Source organism: Choloepus didactylus, chromosome 13, assembly GCF_015220235.1.
Source record: "Choloepus didactylus isolate mChoDid1 chromosome 13, mChoDid1.pri, whole genome shotgun sequence".
NCBI lineage: Eukaryota > Metazoa > Chordata > Mammalia > Pilosa > Megalonychidae > Choloepus > Choloepus didactylus.
In genome coordinates this window covers 70,744,193-70,762,246 of record NC_051319.1, presented here as the reverse complement: position 1 = coordinate 70,762,246, position 18,054 = coordinate 70,744,193, and the positions used below count along the sequence as shown (strand labels likewise).

Sequence of the window (18,054 nt, the reverse complement as noted above, 5' to 3'; positions counted from 1 at the left end):
TGGAAAAAAAAAAAGCTACGTTATTATCATGAATATAATCATTTAAATTATGGTAGTAGTGTTCTACTTTTTCTCTTTCTCTTACATTGTATTTTTTTTTTTAATTCTCCAAGATGCATTTATTGAAATCCAATTCAGAATAACTGAAATAGAAGGGGATATAAGGACTGAACACAGGATTGAATGTGTATCTTCTAGAGGAATAGGTAAGGGAAAGAAATCAGAGAAGGATTAAGTAGACAGTTGATTATGCAGTTCCAACAGACTGATGTATTCTCTCACAAGTCTATGGTGAGTTATTAATAGGTTCAGAACACGTAAGACCATGTGATCAAGGACTCAAAAACTGGACACTGTGCACTTGTGGAGACTCCACAGCCAAAGGCAAGAGCGGCCAAGTTCATTAGAACACTTACTAAAATACTACAACTGAGCTAACTATAGGCAATGCTTTGGAGACCTCTTAAACCATATTAATGTGCAGTGCTAGGCTGTCCCAAAGGACATTTTAGTATGCTATTCCAAAAGCATTTCAAATGGAAATAAGGGTTTTCCATATTCTTAAGCTTAAAACACACTCTAAATATGCATCAGTGGATTTATTTCTCCCCTTTAATCTTCCCACGCACTGAACCCTTTCATGACTCTACCTCCTTCACAGGAAGGTTGGAGGAATTCACACAAATTATATAAACCTTTGGAGCCTGACAAGAAGGAACTATAGAAACTAAGATGAAAATAAACAATTGTGAGATTTATGGTTATAAAGACATTTCATTAATTTACCATTTTCACAGCTAGGATTTGGACCTAACATCTAAGTGACCCATATGCAGTTCTTGCGTATTTCCCTCTGATCATTACATGGCATCTCTCCTGATAGAATTCTTGGGTTTCATTTTATCCCTGGAGCTCAGATTAAATAAGGAACTATATTACGGGAGATGGGGGGGATTTTTGTTTAATTCTGACTATAGTCAACTGAAACAGAAGAAATTCAAGCACCTTTAAAAACAAACTATAAAGTCTTCCTATGTATATCTCTAAACATTATTGTTCAAAATCAGAAACTTAGATACAACCATTCTGCTAACATTCCCTTTTACTTCCTGATCCAAGTTTTTCTAAGACAACAGTTCCAACTAGGTCTTCATAAATTTCTATTTCCAAATTGACAGTCCACATTGACTTTCAGAAAAAATTTCATCAAATACAAGATGCCATCAGTGGTAAGACACATCCCTATGTAAGAGCTACTAAAATATGGAAAATATATTTATTAGAATTAACAAACAAATTATTTCTATCTTTCACTAGGCTTTTCTATATCATTATTAAATCAATACCTAACAGATTAACTATCTAAGGGCCTTTATTTCCCTAACTTTTTCTAAGTCATAATTCCTATAGCCAGGAGACATCTCTTTAAACTCACATTACCAGAGAGGGCTATTACTTTGGTTTTTTAAAAATACATTTTTTATTGTGAAATTTTACATATATACATAACAGTGATACTTTGGGTTTTAATAAAACATGCTGTACTTGAATCCTGGTTCTGTTTAAATAAACAAATGCAATATTTTGGGTGCAGTCTTACATTTATAGGATACTTATGCATGTTTGCGCCAAAAATCCACTCCCTGAAAAGGATGATCAGGATTTTGTTTGTTAATTTGCTTATTTATTTACCTGATTTGAACCCTGCCCCTAACAGCTTGGGTCTTTTGCACAGAGGTAGAAACAACACTGGAATCTGGATATCTGGGTTTTTGTCCTAAGTGATCGTGTAAACATAGCAATATTTCTTCTTGCCTATACCTCCAATGAATGGCTTGGATTACTTGTTCTCATAAATCTAGGAATCTTAATCTTATTAGTGATTTGAAATTGTCCCTTTAATCATTATAATATGGGGTAACTGTAGCTAAATCGATTCCTTATTAAACAATGGTGTGTTCACAAATATCCCTACATGACTGCTCTAGTAATAGGCAATTTGAAATTCTGACAAAATTGATTCATAGACTAAACACAATTCCTACCAAAATACCAGAAAGCTTTTTGAAGAAATTGACATGCTATCCTAAAAGTTATAAGGAAATGCAAAGGATTCAGAATAGCTGAAGCAATTTTTAAAAAAGCAAGCAAAGTTAAAGGACTTAAATTTCCCAAATTCAAATGTATTATAGAGCTACATAAATCAAGACAGTATGGTATTGACATAAGGATATACATATAGATCAAAAGAACAAAATTGAGAATACAAAAATAAATATTTACATTTAGGTCAACTGATTCTTGACAAGAGTTACAAGGCAACTCATGGGGAAAGGATAGCCTTTTCAAAAAATGGTGCTGAGACAATTGGATATATACACGCAGAGAGATGAATTTAGGTCCTTACTTCTCACAAAACTAACTCACAATGGATCATGAATCTAACTATAAAAACAGAAAATATAGAAGTGAACATAAGAGAAATTCTTCATGACCTTCAGTTAGACAAAGAGTTATTAGATAATGCATCAAAAGTATGTTCTATAAAAGAGAAAACTGATAAACTGGATTTTATCAACATTTTTAAAAAGCATGCTCCAAAAGATGCTATTAAGAAAATGAACAGATTCACACATACTGGGAGAAAATAAAAGCGAACAATATATCTGATAAAGGAACAAAATTCAGAATATACAAACAACTCTTAAAACTAACTAGCAGGAAAAAAAATAAAGAGCAGGAAGACAAAAAACCCAATTTTAAAAATGGGCAAAAATTTGAATAGACATTTTGGGCTTTTATGAAAAAAGCTGCTATGAACATTTGTGTACAAGTTGTGTAGATATATGTGTTCATTTCTCTTGGGATATATACATAATTAGTCACTAGTAAATACAAACGAAAACCTCAATGACATACCACTGAGCACCTTCAAGAATAGTTAAATTTAAAAAGACATACAATGACAAGAGAAGTTAAGAATGTGGAGAAACTGGAACCCTCAGACATTGCAGGTAAGAACGTGAAATTATAAAGCCACTTTGGAAGAGTCTGGCAGTTTCTTAAAATGGTAACCATAAATTTATCACATGACGTAGCAATTCCACTCCTAAGTATCTACCCAAAAGAAATGAAAACATATATCTACACAACAACTTGTACACAAATGTTCATAGCAGCCTTTTTCATAAAAGCCCAAAAGTAGATACAATACAAATGCCCATCAGCTGATGAATGGAAAAACAAAATGTGGTATATCCACACAATTGAATACTATTTGGCAAGAAAAAAAGAACGAACTACTGAAATATGCTACTACATGGATGACTCTCAAAAACATTACGCTTAGTGAAAGAAGTCAGGCATAAACATCACATTTTGTATGATTCCATTTATGTGCAATGCAAAGGCAAATCTATAAAGACAGAAAATAGATGAATGGTTGCCTAGGGCTGGAGGAGACATGGACTGAGTACAAATGGTCATGAGGCACCCCATTGGGGTGACTGAAATGTTCTATAATTGGGTTGTCGTGATGGTTGCACAATTCTGTAAATGTACCAAAAACTTTAAATTGCACAATGAAAATAGGTGTATGTTATTATTAGATAAATTATACTTCAAAAAAGGCATCAGGAAAACACATTCACAATATCCTTTTCAATTTCTAACATTTTAAATAATAACTTACCCTAGAAAAACTAGCTCAACATATATATAATATATATTTTAATATTTATATAATTTAAAAGTTATATTTAGAAAAACCTCTGCATGGAAACTTTTATGTTAATACATCAATTAAATACTTTTTTAACACATTCCTAACTAGAACTAATTATTTTGAACTAAAATCCTAATTGGACATCTACAGAGACAGGAATTATCCACATAAATAGACAAAATGGGACACTAAAGAATTAAATTTATAAAAGGACAGTTATTTCCAAAATTAATTACTCATAATTTCTACTATGTTAATTATGTTTATACATGATTCAGTAATCGATAATGAATTACTCAGACTTTCTATTTTGCTCTAACACAACTTTGAAGTTCTATTTACTTTACCTGTAAGGACACAACCAGTTTTCACAGCTACTAGTGTGGCTGCTCTCAAATTTTAGCTTGTACATAAATCACCTTGGATTCTCTTAAAATACATTTCATTACGTTTGAAATTCAACCTGGGAATCTGAATAGAATTCTAAACGGAGAATGTCTACTTTCACTCCAGCCTTACCGCCCCCGCTATCGCCTGATTTTCAGACAGGGGGTCTGCACAACACACTTTAAGAAGCAGTTCAAAGGGGTGATGATTTGGGCACACTGCTGAAAGTGGTCATTCCTCTCTGGTAAAGCCAGACAGCGGTAAGGGAAATGACAGAAAAAAAAAAAAATATCTGGGCAAAACATCTTTGAACATCCTTGTGAAGAAAAGTGATAAGATCCTATTTTTAAATGGAAAGCAATACTAAAGCAGAAGCTGTTTAATAACACCAAAATTGGCCTGGACTCATTAGATTCATTCCATGATTGTCTTAGTTAGACCTTTAACAATTAATAATTTATTACAGAGAAAAGCACATCAATTATGAAGTACAATCAAATATCCCTTGCTGAAAAAGGCAAGGATTAAAGGATCTAATCCTCAAGGTCCTTTCCAATACCAACTGGAATAATTCTGTGAAAATATCTGGGTAGCACTGACATGGCTGAACTTCATTTTCTCACTTTTCTCAGTCTAGGGCTTGGCATTAGAATAAAGATGAGATAGAGACAAGACAATGTGCTCACTCTAGCTGCACCTTAAATGCACTCTGCATTATAATTTACGGCCTTAATTTGGCAAAGGTGATCCTAAAATTTCCTTTCAGGAAATTCCCCAAATCATAATCCAAGAGGAACTACTAGTTCTCAAAACACATCAGTATGACTACACTTTCCATCTATCAGAAACCTGGAACTCCTTGATTATTCTTTATTTTGCAAATAAAAAGCCATAAAATGATCCAGGTTGTAACTGCAATCAAACAGAAACATTCAGTTGCACATGAGTTCAATAAAAATGTTCTGTTATAGTTTTGTATGAAAAATATTTTCAGACTTCTTTAAAGCTTTTCCTGAATAAAAGTGTACTGTATCTATGATTAAGTTAAGAAACAAGAAAGAAAGGAAGGAAAGAAGGAAGGAAGGAAAAAGGAAGGAAGGGAGGGAGGGAGGGAAGAAAGAAAATTTCTTCCTACAAAACTGGCTCTGGTCCATGTCTGAATTCTCTCAGGGCACTAAGACATAGATTAATGAATTTATATCTACATTAATGAATTTTATATTAATGAATCCATGATTAATAAATTTATTTATGTTTTAATGTACAACGTGTATCATTCTATCAGCTTGATGATTCTCTCCATTAGAATTCAATACATTGCTTCTTAAAATAAGGTTGGAGTGTCTGCACATTGCCCCACTCTAAATATAGGAACCTCACCCACACGTCACAGTCACCATCACCATAATCATCCATGTCACTCTAATGTTTAAACTGGAAAACCACAGGATGCCTTAAAGAGATGTGCACTTAAAGACCATTTGTTTCGTCAATAAGGAAATATTGAACATTTACTAAATCAGAGAACAGTGATGAACACAGGGAGGATGGGAAGTTTAGGCCAAGAAACAGTTCCTTCAAGACTGTAAATGAATTCTATCAAGGAACTATTTCTTTGCTTTTTCCATTTCTCTCCTCAGAACTCAGCACAGCATAAATGAAACTAGTACTGATATAAGTGATGAATATCTAGAGCACTCTGCTCTGAAAAATAATGCTGCCACAAAGAGGCTTGCCCATAAATTTTTGCACATATATGAATATTCCTCTAAAATAGATACCTACAAGGACAATAGCTGACAATAAGGTAAGCATGTTTAAAATGTGAATAACTATTATCAAGGAGCACCTACAAAAGGCTTTACCAATTTTCTCTCCTACAGTGTGTAAGAGTGTGTGTTTCACCAATTATGTCCACTGGATATTATCAATCTGTATAATTTGTGCCAAACTTATTTTATGACGCAAAAGCTTCTGAAAAAATTTTATTTTTTCTAGATTACCTATAAATTTGAGAAAATTGTTAATGATTATTTGATATTTGTGTTTCCTCTTCTATATGATCGCTAAAAAGTTAAATGTGTTTATTGCTGGATGATGAGATTACAGTTCTTATTTTATAAATTTTCTAAACTCCCTGTACTCAGCATGTATTATCTTGTAATCAACATGTATCTTTTTAGAGTACTAATGGGTAAAGAACTTCTGGAAGTACAAGTAAAAGACCAAACACCTGATAGAAAAATGAGTAAAGGGTATGAACAGAAAGTTAAAAGGAAAGGAAATAAAATAATCATTTAAATTTCTGAAACGATGCACAACCTCACTAGTAACAATAATGTAAATTAAAACCTCATTGAGATAACATTTTTTGCCTATTAGAAATCACAAAGACCAAAAATTTTAATAACATCTATATCTGTAATGGCATAGTGGAAAGACATGCTCTCATATTCTGATATTCTGAGTATAAAGTGGCACCACCTCTACAGAGAACAGGTCAGTAATATCTCCCTAACTTACCAGTACACATGCCCTTTGACGTTACATAGGCAAAATAGTACATCTACAGAGTTCTATATATTTAGCACTGTTTTTTATAAGAAAATATTGGAATCAACCAAATGTTCATCAACACCAAGCAGATAAAATTGATCATGGCACATATCTGCAATAGGATAAAATGGAGCTGCCAAAATACAAAGGGGAATCTCTTTATGTACTCATGTGACAATCTCATATGTATGTACAATTAATATGGACTTTAAGAAGCTATAAATCTATATATACATATATCCTTGTTTATGTATAAATTATCTCTAAATTGAACACTGGGTTCAATAACTGGAGAACAGGTATTGGAGGAAGACAATTGCATACCTTTTTGGGAAGTTCTGTGTGGTCAAGTTTGAGTTCCTATAATTCTGAAAATGATTTTATTTTGTCACCAGATTAAAAGTAATTTGCTAAGTATATTTTCAGAACTCTAAAAATATCAACCCATGATCCTCTGGCTTCCAGTGTTACTAATTCAATCTTTAATGTCAATATGACACACTTTCCATTGCAAATAATCTCTCCTTTACTGAACTTGCAGGATTTTCTCTTTATCCTTGATTTTCTAAGATTCTGCTACAATGTGTCTAGTAATTGTTTCTCATTACCAATGTCCTTGAATTTGGTAGCTGGTCTTTTTCAATCTGATGGTTAGTGCCTTCCCTTAATTCTGATAAATTTGATTCTGTTACACTAACATATTTCTTAAACTCCATCTAACCAATATTGGTTTTATCAACCAATTCAAATCAAATCATTGAATTAAACAACAGTCTACACACCATCTGAGACAGGCAGCAGGCTGAATGCTCACAGCTAATAGAGTCTACCCTAGCATTGCTGCATGCAATTATTTCCACCAGTCAGCCTGTATGTTTATGAAGAGCCAGCTGTATTTGTTTGAACACATGTACATATATTTTGTAATGACATAATTTAATCAAATATTAAATATTAAAGTCAGTGAAATATGGGTGCAAAAACATTTTGTTTCTATGAGAACTTCAGAAAAACTTGAGAAAGGTATGTTGCTAAAAATACTGCTATAATTTTATTTAAGATGAGACAACTGTAAAAGATATGAACATTTTAAAGTCCAGAATTCTGCACATAAATTGCTTTGAAATTGACCCTACTTTCTATTCTAAATAGAAAAATTAATAGTGGAAATTGGTTTTGATGCATGCTGAGAAAGGCTCACCCAAGGAAGATTACTTGGAAAGCTATTATCTAAACCAAACTCAAAGAAAAGTATTTGGCCTCACATCTAAATCTTGGCTGATGACTGTATATTCTGATCATTTAAATTAGATAAAATCATTAGGGTGAGTTCGTATGCATTTAAACATTTCTATCCTTTAACTGACTTTTTGATTAATCAAGTATCTACCATTCCAAATCCCATTGGATAAAAGTGGTCCTGTTGTGTTTCTCTGGTGATTTCCATCCCTCATTCTCTGTTCTCTCTTTTGGGATTCCTATTAAAGAAATAAATTTTGGACTATCTGATCCCATGATTCACAGCTCATAACTTTTCTTTCATACTTTGCATCCATTTGTCCTTTGCATCATTACTTAGGAAAAATTCTGGGTTTAATCTTCCAAGTTGGCTTGTCAGTTCATCTATTAAGTTTTTTATTCTAATCATCATATAATTTTGGTCCCATTGTTTTTAATAATTTTTCTGGATAGCAGCTTTTTCCTATTTTTATTCATGTTTTTCCATGAATGTATATCCAACCTTAATATTCAGTGCATTTCATTTCTGCTTAAGTATTCTTCTGCTTGCTCTATTAGTTTGTGGCTTCATGTATTAATTTGCCAGAATTTAATTACTCTCTTTCATATGGCTTGTTTTCTTAAAAGCATGATATTCTTGGGTGTTAGCTCATCTTTTTTTTTTTTAAGTTTCCCTGTTCATATGTTTATTATGATTATTTCAGTTTACCAAAGTCTCTCCTAGTAATTTCATGAGACAGGTGGGACCTTCGACAAGGTGCAGGGAGCCAATATCTCATCTTTTGGAAATGGAACTCACTCTTCCTTCTGGATGTTACCAACATGCCTTCTCTTATTCTACTCTCTCTTTGTTCTAGCCTAGAGATGCACATTTGGCTTCTGCTGCTTGGCATAAGTGGATATCAGAATAGGGATGAGCTGACCCTCCAGGCAGTGATGTTATTCTAGGGTCTCCTGCTGACCATATTGACTTTCCTCATGCATGAAGCAGCACCTCTGGCCTAGCTCCCACCATTCAGAGCTGGGTCCTAATGTTTATGTATTTTCACTAATCCAATCCAAACTGTTTTCAATCTTTCAAGAGACAAAGTGTCTGATGTACTAACAGCATTCTCTTAAAATACAGCTGTAGATTTTGTTAGGGATCTAACAAAAAACATGATGTAAAAGAAGACAGATGTGTCAGATCAGTCTGCAATCTTAATTTATTTCATGTATATGTTATTCCACTTTTACCCCAATTCTTCTTGTTATGAACTCCTTTCCCTGTACCTGCCCTGCCAATCTTGCCCTCCTTTCACATTACTAATTGATACAATGCTTTTCCCAAAGTGGATGCTCAAAAATATTTATTAATGATCAAAACTTGCCACAGCATAGAGTACTTTGATTCAAGTAAGAGGTAAATTGCAAAGAATGAATTTACACAGGGTTCCACATTCTGTGTCAAAACATTATCAGAGGGAGGGGCAAGATGGTGGCATCAAGAGGAGTGGAATTTAGTTAGTCCCCTGAAGCAACTAAGAAACAACCAGGAACAACTACTAAACAATCTGGAACAACTGCTAGGAGACAACCGTGACTGTCCACACATCATACACCAACCTGGATTAGGTGGAATGGCTGAAACTGCAGCATAAAATCTGTAAGTAAAAACTGCAGAACTGTGCCAGGGGCTCCCTTCCTCCATGGCAGGCTGAGCTACAAGACCTTGCTGTAGAGAAAGCAGCATTCCCAGAGACAGCAAATACAACTCAGCCCAGCTCCAACTGGGGTTTTAATTAACAAATGTGGATGCTGAATACAAGCTACAAACATAGACAAACCCCTAACAAGCAGAAAGACCAGGTGCTCTTTCTGACTGATGGATGAAACTGGGGTCCATGGACTGGCACTGAAAGGGGGCTTTCTTTCCCTTTTTCTCTCTCTCTCAAACTGAGTGGCTCAGTGGACAGAGCCTCGGCCATTTTCAGTTTGCAGTGCTCTGACCCAGACAGGGGTGGAGATAACAGAGTCAGAGAGACAAAGGAGCAATTCAAATGCAGAAGATAACTCCCTAGGGGGTGTATCTTCCCTAAGAGGAAGGAGGTAGATCCCAGCACTAGTGCTGGCTTTCTCTTCAGAATTAAGACCCCAGAGCCTGGGGGAAAACAACCAAAACAGAAACTAAAGGGGCCACACCTCCTTAAATCAGTCAGGACTGACAGGCTGACAGGTGCCACCTGCTGGGCAGGTTAGGAAAAGCACAGCGGCATTGAGGCCTCAAAGGAAAGTCTGTAATTGTTCTAAGATACACTCTCAGGGAAACTCAAAACTAAATATAATCCCATTCTGAGCCCTGAATGCGTTCTGGTCTGGGAAAATCTGATTGGGGCAACCAAGGAAATCAGATGCCTAGACAACATAAAACTAGAAATTGCAATAGAAAAAATGAAGATATGCCCGAATCAAAGGAACAAACTTACACCTCAATTAAGATACAGTTGAGATATTGTTTCAATTTAATGAAACAATCAATTAAAGGTTTTCAAAGAAATATGCTAAATCAAATCAAAAACCAAATCAATGAGTTCATGGAAGATATGGCAAAAGAGATGAAGGATATAAAGAAAACACTGGGTGAACATAAGGTAGAAATAGAAAGTTTGAAAAAACAACTAGCAGAATCTATGGAAATGAAAGGCATAACACAAGAGATGAAAAACACAATGGAAACATACAACAGCAGCTCTCAAGAGGCAGAAGAAAACACTCAGGAACTGGAGAACAAGACATTTGAAATCCTATACACAAAAGAACAGATAGGGAAAAGAATGGAAAAAATATGAGCAATGTCTCAGGGAACTGAACGACAATATGAAACACATGAATGTACGTGTCATGGGTGTCCCAGAAGAAGAGAAGGGAAAGGGGGCAGAAGCTATAATAGAGAAAATAATCAACGAAAATTTCCCATCTCTTATGAAAGACATAAAAGTACAGATCCAAGAATCACAACATACCCCAAACAGAATAGATCTCAATAGACATATGCCAATTATCAAACATCATACACAGATTATTAAACATCAAAGACAGAGAGAATCCTGAAAGCAGCAAGAGAAAAGTGATCCATCACATACAAAGGAAGCTTCATAAGACTATGTGTAGATTTCTCAGTAGAAACCATGATGCAAGAAGGAAGTGGGGTGATATATTTAAGATATTGAAAGAGAAAAACCACCAACCAAGAATCCTATATCTGGCAAAACTGTCCTTCAAATAAGAGGGAGAGTTTAAAATATTCTCTAACAAACAGACAATGAGAGAGTTTGTGAACAAGATACCTGCTCTACAGGAAATACTAAAGGGAGCACTATAGACAGATAGGAAAAGACAGGAGTTAGAGGTTTGGAACACAATTTTGGTTGATGGTAGCACAACAATGTAAGTACACTGGACAAAGATGACTGTGAGTATGATTGAAAGAGGAAGGCTAGGAACATGTGAAACACCAGAAGGAAAGAGGAAAGATAAAGACTGGGACTGTATAACTCAGTGAAACCTAGAGTGCTCAACAACTGTGATAAAATGTAAAAATATGTTTTTACATGAGGGAGAACAAATGAATGCCAACCTTGCAAGGTGTTAAAAATGGGGTGGTATTGGGGAAAAAAATACAATTAACACAAACTAGAAACTATAGTTAACAGAAACATTGTATTATGCTTCCTTTAATGTAACAAAGGCAATATACCAAAGCTAAATGCCTATAAGAGGGGGACATAAGGGAGGGGTAAGGGACTCTTGGCATTGGTGATGTTGTCTGACTCTTTTATTGTACTTTATTTTAATTCTATCTTTCCTTTTGTTGCTTTTTAGCTCTCATTTTTTCTTTTTCTTTTTCTTTTGTCTCTCTACCTTTTTGACTCTTCTTCCTTCTTTGGAGAAGAAACAGAGATTTCCTTATATAGATATTGGTGATGGTGGTGAATGCATAAATACGTGATTATACAGGGAGCCATCAGACGGAATGTATGGTGTGTGAACAAAACCATCTTAAAAAAAACAGGTTGATGAAGAAACCCTGAGGGCACTATATTGAGTGAAATAAGTCAGACACAGAAGGACAAATATTGTATGGTCTTACTGATATGAACTAATTATAATATGTAAACTCATAGACATGAAATATAAGTTACCAGGAAATAGAATGAAGCTAAAGAATGGGGAGTAGTTTGGTTGCTTATTATGAGCAGAATGTTTAACTAGGTTGAACTCACGTGTTTGGAAATGGACAAAGCTGACGGTAGCACATTATTGTGAGAATAACTAACAATGCTGAATGGTGTGTGAAGGTGGTGGAAAGGGGAAGCTTAGAGTCACGTATGTCACCAGAAGGAAAGTTGGAGGTTAAAATATGGGTATGTATAAAACAGTGAATCTTCTGGTTGACAATGTCCCATGATTAACTGTACAAATATCAGAAATCTCTTTCATGAACTAGAACAAATGTATGACACTAATGATACTAGAACCAGAAGTTTATAATAGAGGGGTATATAGGGAAAAAAATATACCTATTGCAAACTACTACTACAGTTAGCAGTATTTTAATATTCTTCCATCAACAGTAACAAATGTACTATGCCAATACTATGAGTCAATGGAGGGCGGGCTGGTTAGGGGTATGGGAGGATTTGACTTTTCTTTTATGTCTTTATTTCTTTTCTGGAGTAATGAAAATGTTCTAAAAATTGAAAAAAAAAATAACTGTGCTGATGGAGGCACAGCTGTATGATGGTACCGTGGGCAAATGATTGTGCACTTTGAATCTTTGGATGATTGTATGGTACGTGAACAATCTCAATAAAATTAAAAAAAAATACTAATCAAAATGACTGATGTATAAAACTCTAAATGTATGTAGATAAAGTGACAATAGTTTAATATTCATTCCTCATCATCCTGGAAAAATAATCTAAGTGTTATTGCTAGCTATTTCAATATTCTATCTGAAGAGAACCACAGTCAAGGAACAAACTGTTCTAATTCACCTTGGCTCAGTGCTCAGGTGTGCTTTAAAAATAAATATTGTGTTAATGTTGAGAAAATATAACTGCTGCGCTGTTTCACAGAATTTAATTTTTCACTTTTGTGTATGTTAATTTTTTACGGTTGTCATTTAAAATATAATAACATACTTGATATGTTGTATTTATTTACTGATTTTATCAAATGCCTCCTAAGAACTACTTACCAAAGGAAGAGTTGGAAATGAAAAGAGATGAACAAGATAGTACCATCATGACATGCTGGCCCGATGTATATTCACCCATATCTCAACCAACTGTATTTCCTTATTAACATTTGTGATTGGCAAGCCAGTTTAGGAGTTCCTTGATACATACCAATGCTTATACATCTTCTTTTCCTCTGTAATTCCACAATGCCTTGTCCATAGGTGTTGTTTAATTGATTAGTGTTAGGATATTTACATGCCTATTAGATCTAATATATGAATCAAATAAGTTTATTATTCAATATGAGAGACCAAAATGGGCAAAAATCAGTAACAGAAACACCCCATAAATATTTTGCTAGATAAGCAAGTGCAATTTGTACATTTAATACAGAAAATAAGATCCAAAAAGATTACATACTTTGAAGAGGCAGTTCTTGACCCTGTATCCAAACTCTCTGTTCCAGTACCTTTCCCTTCACATTGTAAGTTAGACTGATTTCTGGGGAACAAATTGGCCAATCTTGTAAATGTCCACCTCCCGACAACACTGGATCAAGGCTTTTAGACCCTTTAAAATATGCAAAAATCCAAAAGCTTCTAAGAAGCTCAGACAGCAGTAGGCAAAACCTGCTATGGAAGGAAAGGAAGGGAAGGTATGTTTAGCAATCTACTCTTTTCTGTGTGTTTACTAACCTAGAAGAAAAAAGGTTGCAAATCAAAGGCAGTGGTGTTTATAAATAATTCACCTCCATATAAAGATATTATGATTCCTCATATTAGATACACAGGATCCCAGAATTCTGGAACTATAGAGGAGTATGAATATAGTTCTGTGAACATGCACAGGTAGCCAGAAAAAGCCCATACTTTCAAAATAAAACTTTTAAGGTTGACTCCTCACAGACATTTTAGGATCATTTTTCCCTATTGCACCTTCTGCTCTCATCAGGGTTTTTCTTTTCTTTTCTTTTTTCCTTTTTTTCCCCCATTTCCTTGAACTATGCTCTTTCACACATTCTTCAGTCTCTTCTCTCTACCTAAAACTCTTTAGTCCTCTTCTAACTGGAGAAAGCTTCCCCATCCTTCAAAACCCAATTAAATCCCTCTACTTTGGGAAGCCTTCCCCAACTTCCTAGTGGGATTTTACTTCAGACTTAACCTTTGATTCATCGTGCTGTTATGTCACTGTTTCATGGCTGTGTCGCATCTACTTGTAGATGATGTCCTCTTCATCTGTGAGTGACTAAAGAGCCAGACACACCACCAGCCCTTAACACAGGACCTAGAAAACATTTACCATCAAATTGAATCACATTAGATCACCCAATTTTAATTAAATCACCTAACTCATTTGTTTTACTTATGAAAACTGAAGCCCAGAGAGGTAAGGAACTTGGCCATCACCAGGATACAAGCCAATGCCAAAGTGCAGATAACCAGTTATGCGCTCTCCTTCCTAATTCGCCAGCTCATAAGAGAAAAGGACTGGAGTGGTAGAGCCCAGAGTAACAAACCACCCTTCTTGGCTATTTGCCTAATTTTATACTCAAAGTCTGACTGCTATACTGTATTACTGGCAACGTCAGTTTTCCTCAATAACAAAGACTTTCCAGTTCAGAACATATGCATATGTGGCCAATAGGAAAAGTGAGTAAAAGTCCAACATGATAAACAGAGAGGTATGTCAAACTCCTAGTCAGACTATGAAAAACTTACTAATAATTCTTGACTTTGCTCCTTTAAGTATGGAGAGAAGGCATAACTCATTTGGAAAATCCGACCAAAAACCCACATTTCAACACAGTGAAATGCTTTATCCCCTATTGCTCCTACCACACCAGAAACTATATGTAATTATTTAATCCCCAGCCAAAAGCCAGTGGACAATGAAATCCCCTCAAAAGGTTTTCCCCAGTTAAGTATTCAGACACCAGCTCCACAGAAAACATTTTAAAAAGCTTTTTATGCAGTTCCATGCCAAGTTTTTCACTCATGGCTAAAAATGTCCATATTTGAATATTCATCATTATAAACATCTGGTAAAAATTGCCCTGTCCAGCAATTTACATCATTTAACTATGGGATCTAAGAGGGCATAGGTAAAAATTTCCAGTTTCATTTTATTTGGATTTTTAACCATTCTTTTCCATTTCATGGTTTGTGTGGCTTCCATTGTGCTGATATTTTCCCATACCCATTACTATTGGATTTTCCTCCAAATGAGCCAGTTGCTTTCAGACAAGTTCTTGTGGATTTCATCAATGGCTCAATACAAACAGCAAAATGGAGCCACAAATCACATCAGCTTTTCCAGTAGTTTCTGGGTTTTGTCTTAAACTAAAAGTATTGGCCAGCTGATAGGAAGTAACAATCATCCCAAACCCTGGGTCAAGATAGAGGGGGAAAAATTGCATGATGATCTACATAATTTAGAAAGAGCAAATGGCTTTTACTTTCCAGTCCCAAAAGCTTCTAAGCAGGTTCTCACCCTTGCTACTTTCCTCTATGGAGTAGAGAGAAGAAAAGGAACTACTGGGCAATGAAATGTAAACCTTAGAGAAGCAACTGTCAATCAGAGAAACATAACTCTTTGAATACTGAATGGATTGTAATGTCATCCATTAGTCAACTGGCTCACTCCTTCCCAACTCCTGTGTCTCACCACAGCTTAGTGAACAGGTGTCCCATAGGACTATGGATGTGTTTAAACTCTAGACAGCTGCCAAAGGGCAACTCCCCAGAGAACTGTCTGACAACTTTGAAGTAGGACATGACAAAAGTGAAAGATAATGGATAAGGAATTGGGGGTAGGGAGCAGATATGGAGGAGATTTAGAAGTGAGCAGGCTGCTTATCTTCCAGCCTTGGAAACAGACACTATGTCGTGGGTTTATGTTGGAAAACCCTGGAGAACAGAAAGAAGTTGAACCAGTAGGAAGAAGTTACAAGGAGGCCTAGTCACATGCAGTATTTGAAAATACATAACTCTTTAGAAGGAGATGGCCATTTATCTATGCTATTAGACTTCCGATTCACTGACTGCCCTGCAGACGTATCATCAGAGAAAGGTCTATGGGTGTGCACACTAGGGAAAAGTTCAGAAGGAGCACAATGAAAGAGCAGGAGCGCGTAAATCAGCCTAGTCCACAGGAGTGGGGGAGAGGGGCACGAACCGACGGGATGAGTGGCAGGGGAATGTGGAGGGCTGGGAAAGGAAGGTGCTTACCAGGCCACCTCCACAGGTGCTGAAAGAAGCCAGCGAGCCGGGATGCCGCAGCACCGCCCCCGTGTAGAAGCAGGCGGCTTCGGAAGGCTCAGGAGGGCGCGGGGCGGCCGATGCCCCGGTGGGACCGGGATCGGGACTCGGCCGCTGTTCCACCGCGAAGCGCGGCGCCAGGAAGCGGCCGTCTCTCCGGAGAAGCAGGTACAGGTCCCGGGAGAAGGCCGGTATCCTCAGCAACACCTCGTCGCCGTCCGGGTCAGCAGGCTGGGCCGGGGGCGGGAACGGGGGCGGCTGCCACGAGGCCGGGGCGCCTGGGGACAGGGCAGCAGCCCCAGTGGATCCCCGCGGCAGCTCCTGCGACTCAAGCTCCTCGTCCTCCTCGTCCCCCAGCGGCGGTGGGGGCCGCGGCCTGGGCTTGGGCTGGCCCTCTGCGGGCTCCTCCGGCGGAGCCGGGGCCACAGAGCGCACCTCGCGGGAGCTGCCGGCCGCCTGAGCTCGGGAGCCCCCACTGCCCCCAACGCTGCGCACCCAGCCGGTGTCTGCGCTGCCCCCACTGCCGCCGGCTGCGTCCACCGGCTCCCGGCGCCAGAGTGCAGGAAACACGACTTCCCACTCCTCGCGGTCGGGGGCGAACAGCAGCCCTGCGGGCGGGGCAGACAGGAAAGTGCCGGGCTTAAAGCGCCGCGGTTCTGGTAGCACAAGCATTCCTAGACACACTCCGTACAGAGACACAAGGCGTTCTCGTTAACGCAGTGGAGACCACCCGCCCAGCCCCTGAAACTCCTGCAACCACTGAAGCTTTGGGATCAGATTACGGACCCCAGCACTTTCAGAATAAAAGTACGACTATGGGGGGGAGGGGGGGTGCGAGGGGGGGTGGCGAAGAGAAGGAGGGAAGCAAAGTTTGGTGAGAGTACTTAGTTTTTGAAAGGAAAACCGGTGCAAAGTCTCCAGCAAAATTAAATAATTTTTCTTAAGGATATGCCAGAGCATCCATTTACATACCTCAAATTTTCCTCCAGGTGCTGTAAACTTAACTTTGCAAATATTACTACTCTTTTCAGAAGAAAACTGATCATTTCACAGATAGGTACAATGAGGTCGGAAGACGTGCGCTTCTCTCCAGAGCGTGACCCCCCCATTTGCGCCCGCACGCTCATTCTTATTGCTACCAACTGAGCAGGGCTCCCCGCGCACGGGCTGCACCAGCCCTGCCTTCCCGTGCGTTCTCGGTCTCCACTGGGGAAGCTGAGAAGCAAGCCGGAAAGTGACGGAAGAACTTACCTGAAACGATCCCATTCGACAAGAACCCCAGCTGGTAGAAGAGACAGCAGCAGCAGATGTGGGTCAGGCGCATCTCGCGGCTTTTCCCCATGCCGCGCTCCCGTGGCCGCGGCTTCTCGCCCAGCGCGCGCCTCCTGCACGGTCCACCGCGGGCGCCGCCGCCTCCCTGGAGCGCAAGTCCGGGCGGCGAGTTTGCCCAGGCCCTTTGTCTGCCGGGGGGTGGGCGGGGGGTGCTGTGTGACTCCCTCGCGGAGTCGGCCGGAGGCCGCTGTAGCCCGGGCGGGGTGGGGTAAGGGGAGGAGCGGGAGGAGGCAGCGCTGTGGCCCCGCCGCCCTCGGGCTCCCTGGCGAATTAGGTGATGAGTGTATTTTCTGTGTTTTGGACGCTGCAATAGTTTCCGAGGCCGAGTAGGCGAAAG

At 38.1% G+C, this 18,054-nt stretch overlaps 1 protein-coding gene across 1 annotated transcript in view; it reads right to left on the bottom strand.

The window, feature by feature from the left end:
- ADAMTS19 (ADAM metallopeptidase with thrombospondin type 1 motif 19) overlaps positions 1-17,727 on the bottom strand; it is a 274,154-nt gene extending 256,427 nt beyond the window's left edge. The window contains exons 1-2 of the mRNA XM_037802030.1: positions 17,637-17,727; positions 16,356-16,993 (exon numbers count right to left, since the gene is read on the bottom strand). Of these exons, the coding sequence (XP_037657958.1) occupies positions 16,356-16,993; positions 17,637-17,727 (729 nt within the window). The remainder of the gene's footprint in view (positions 1-16,355; positions 16,994-17,636) is intronic.
- Positions 17,728-18,054: the final 327 nt, after the last annotated feature.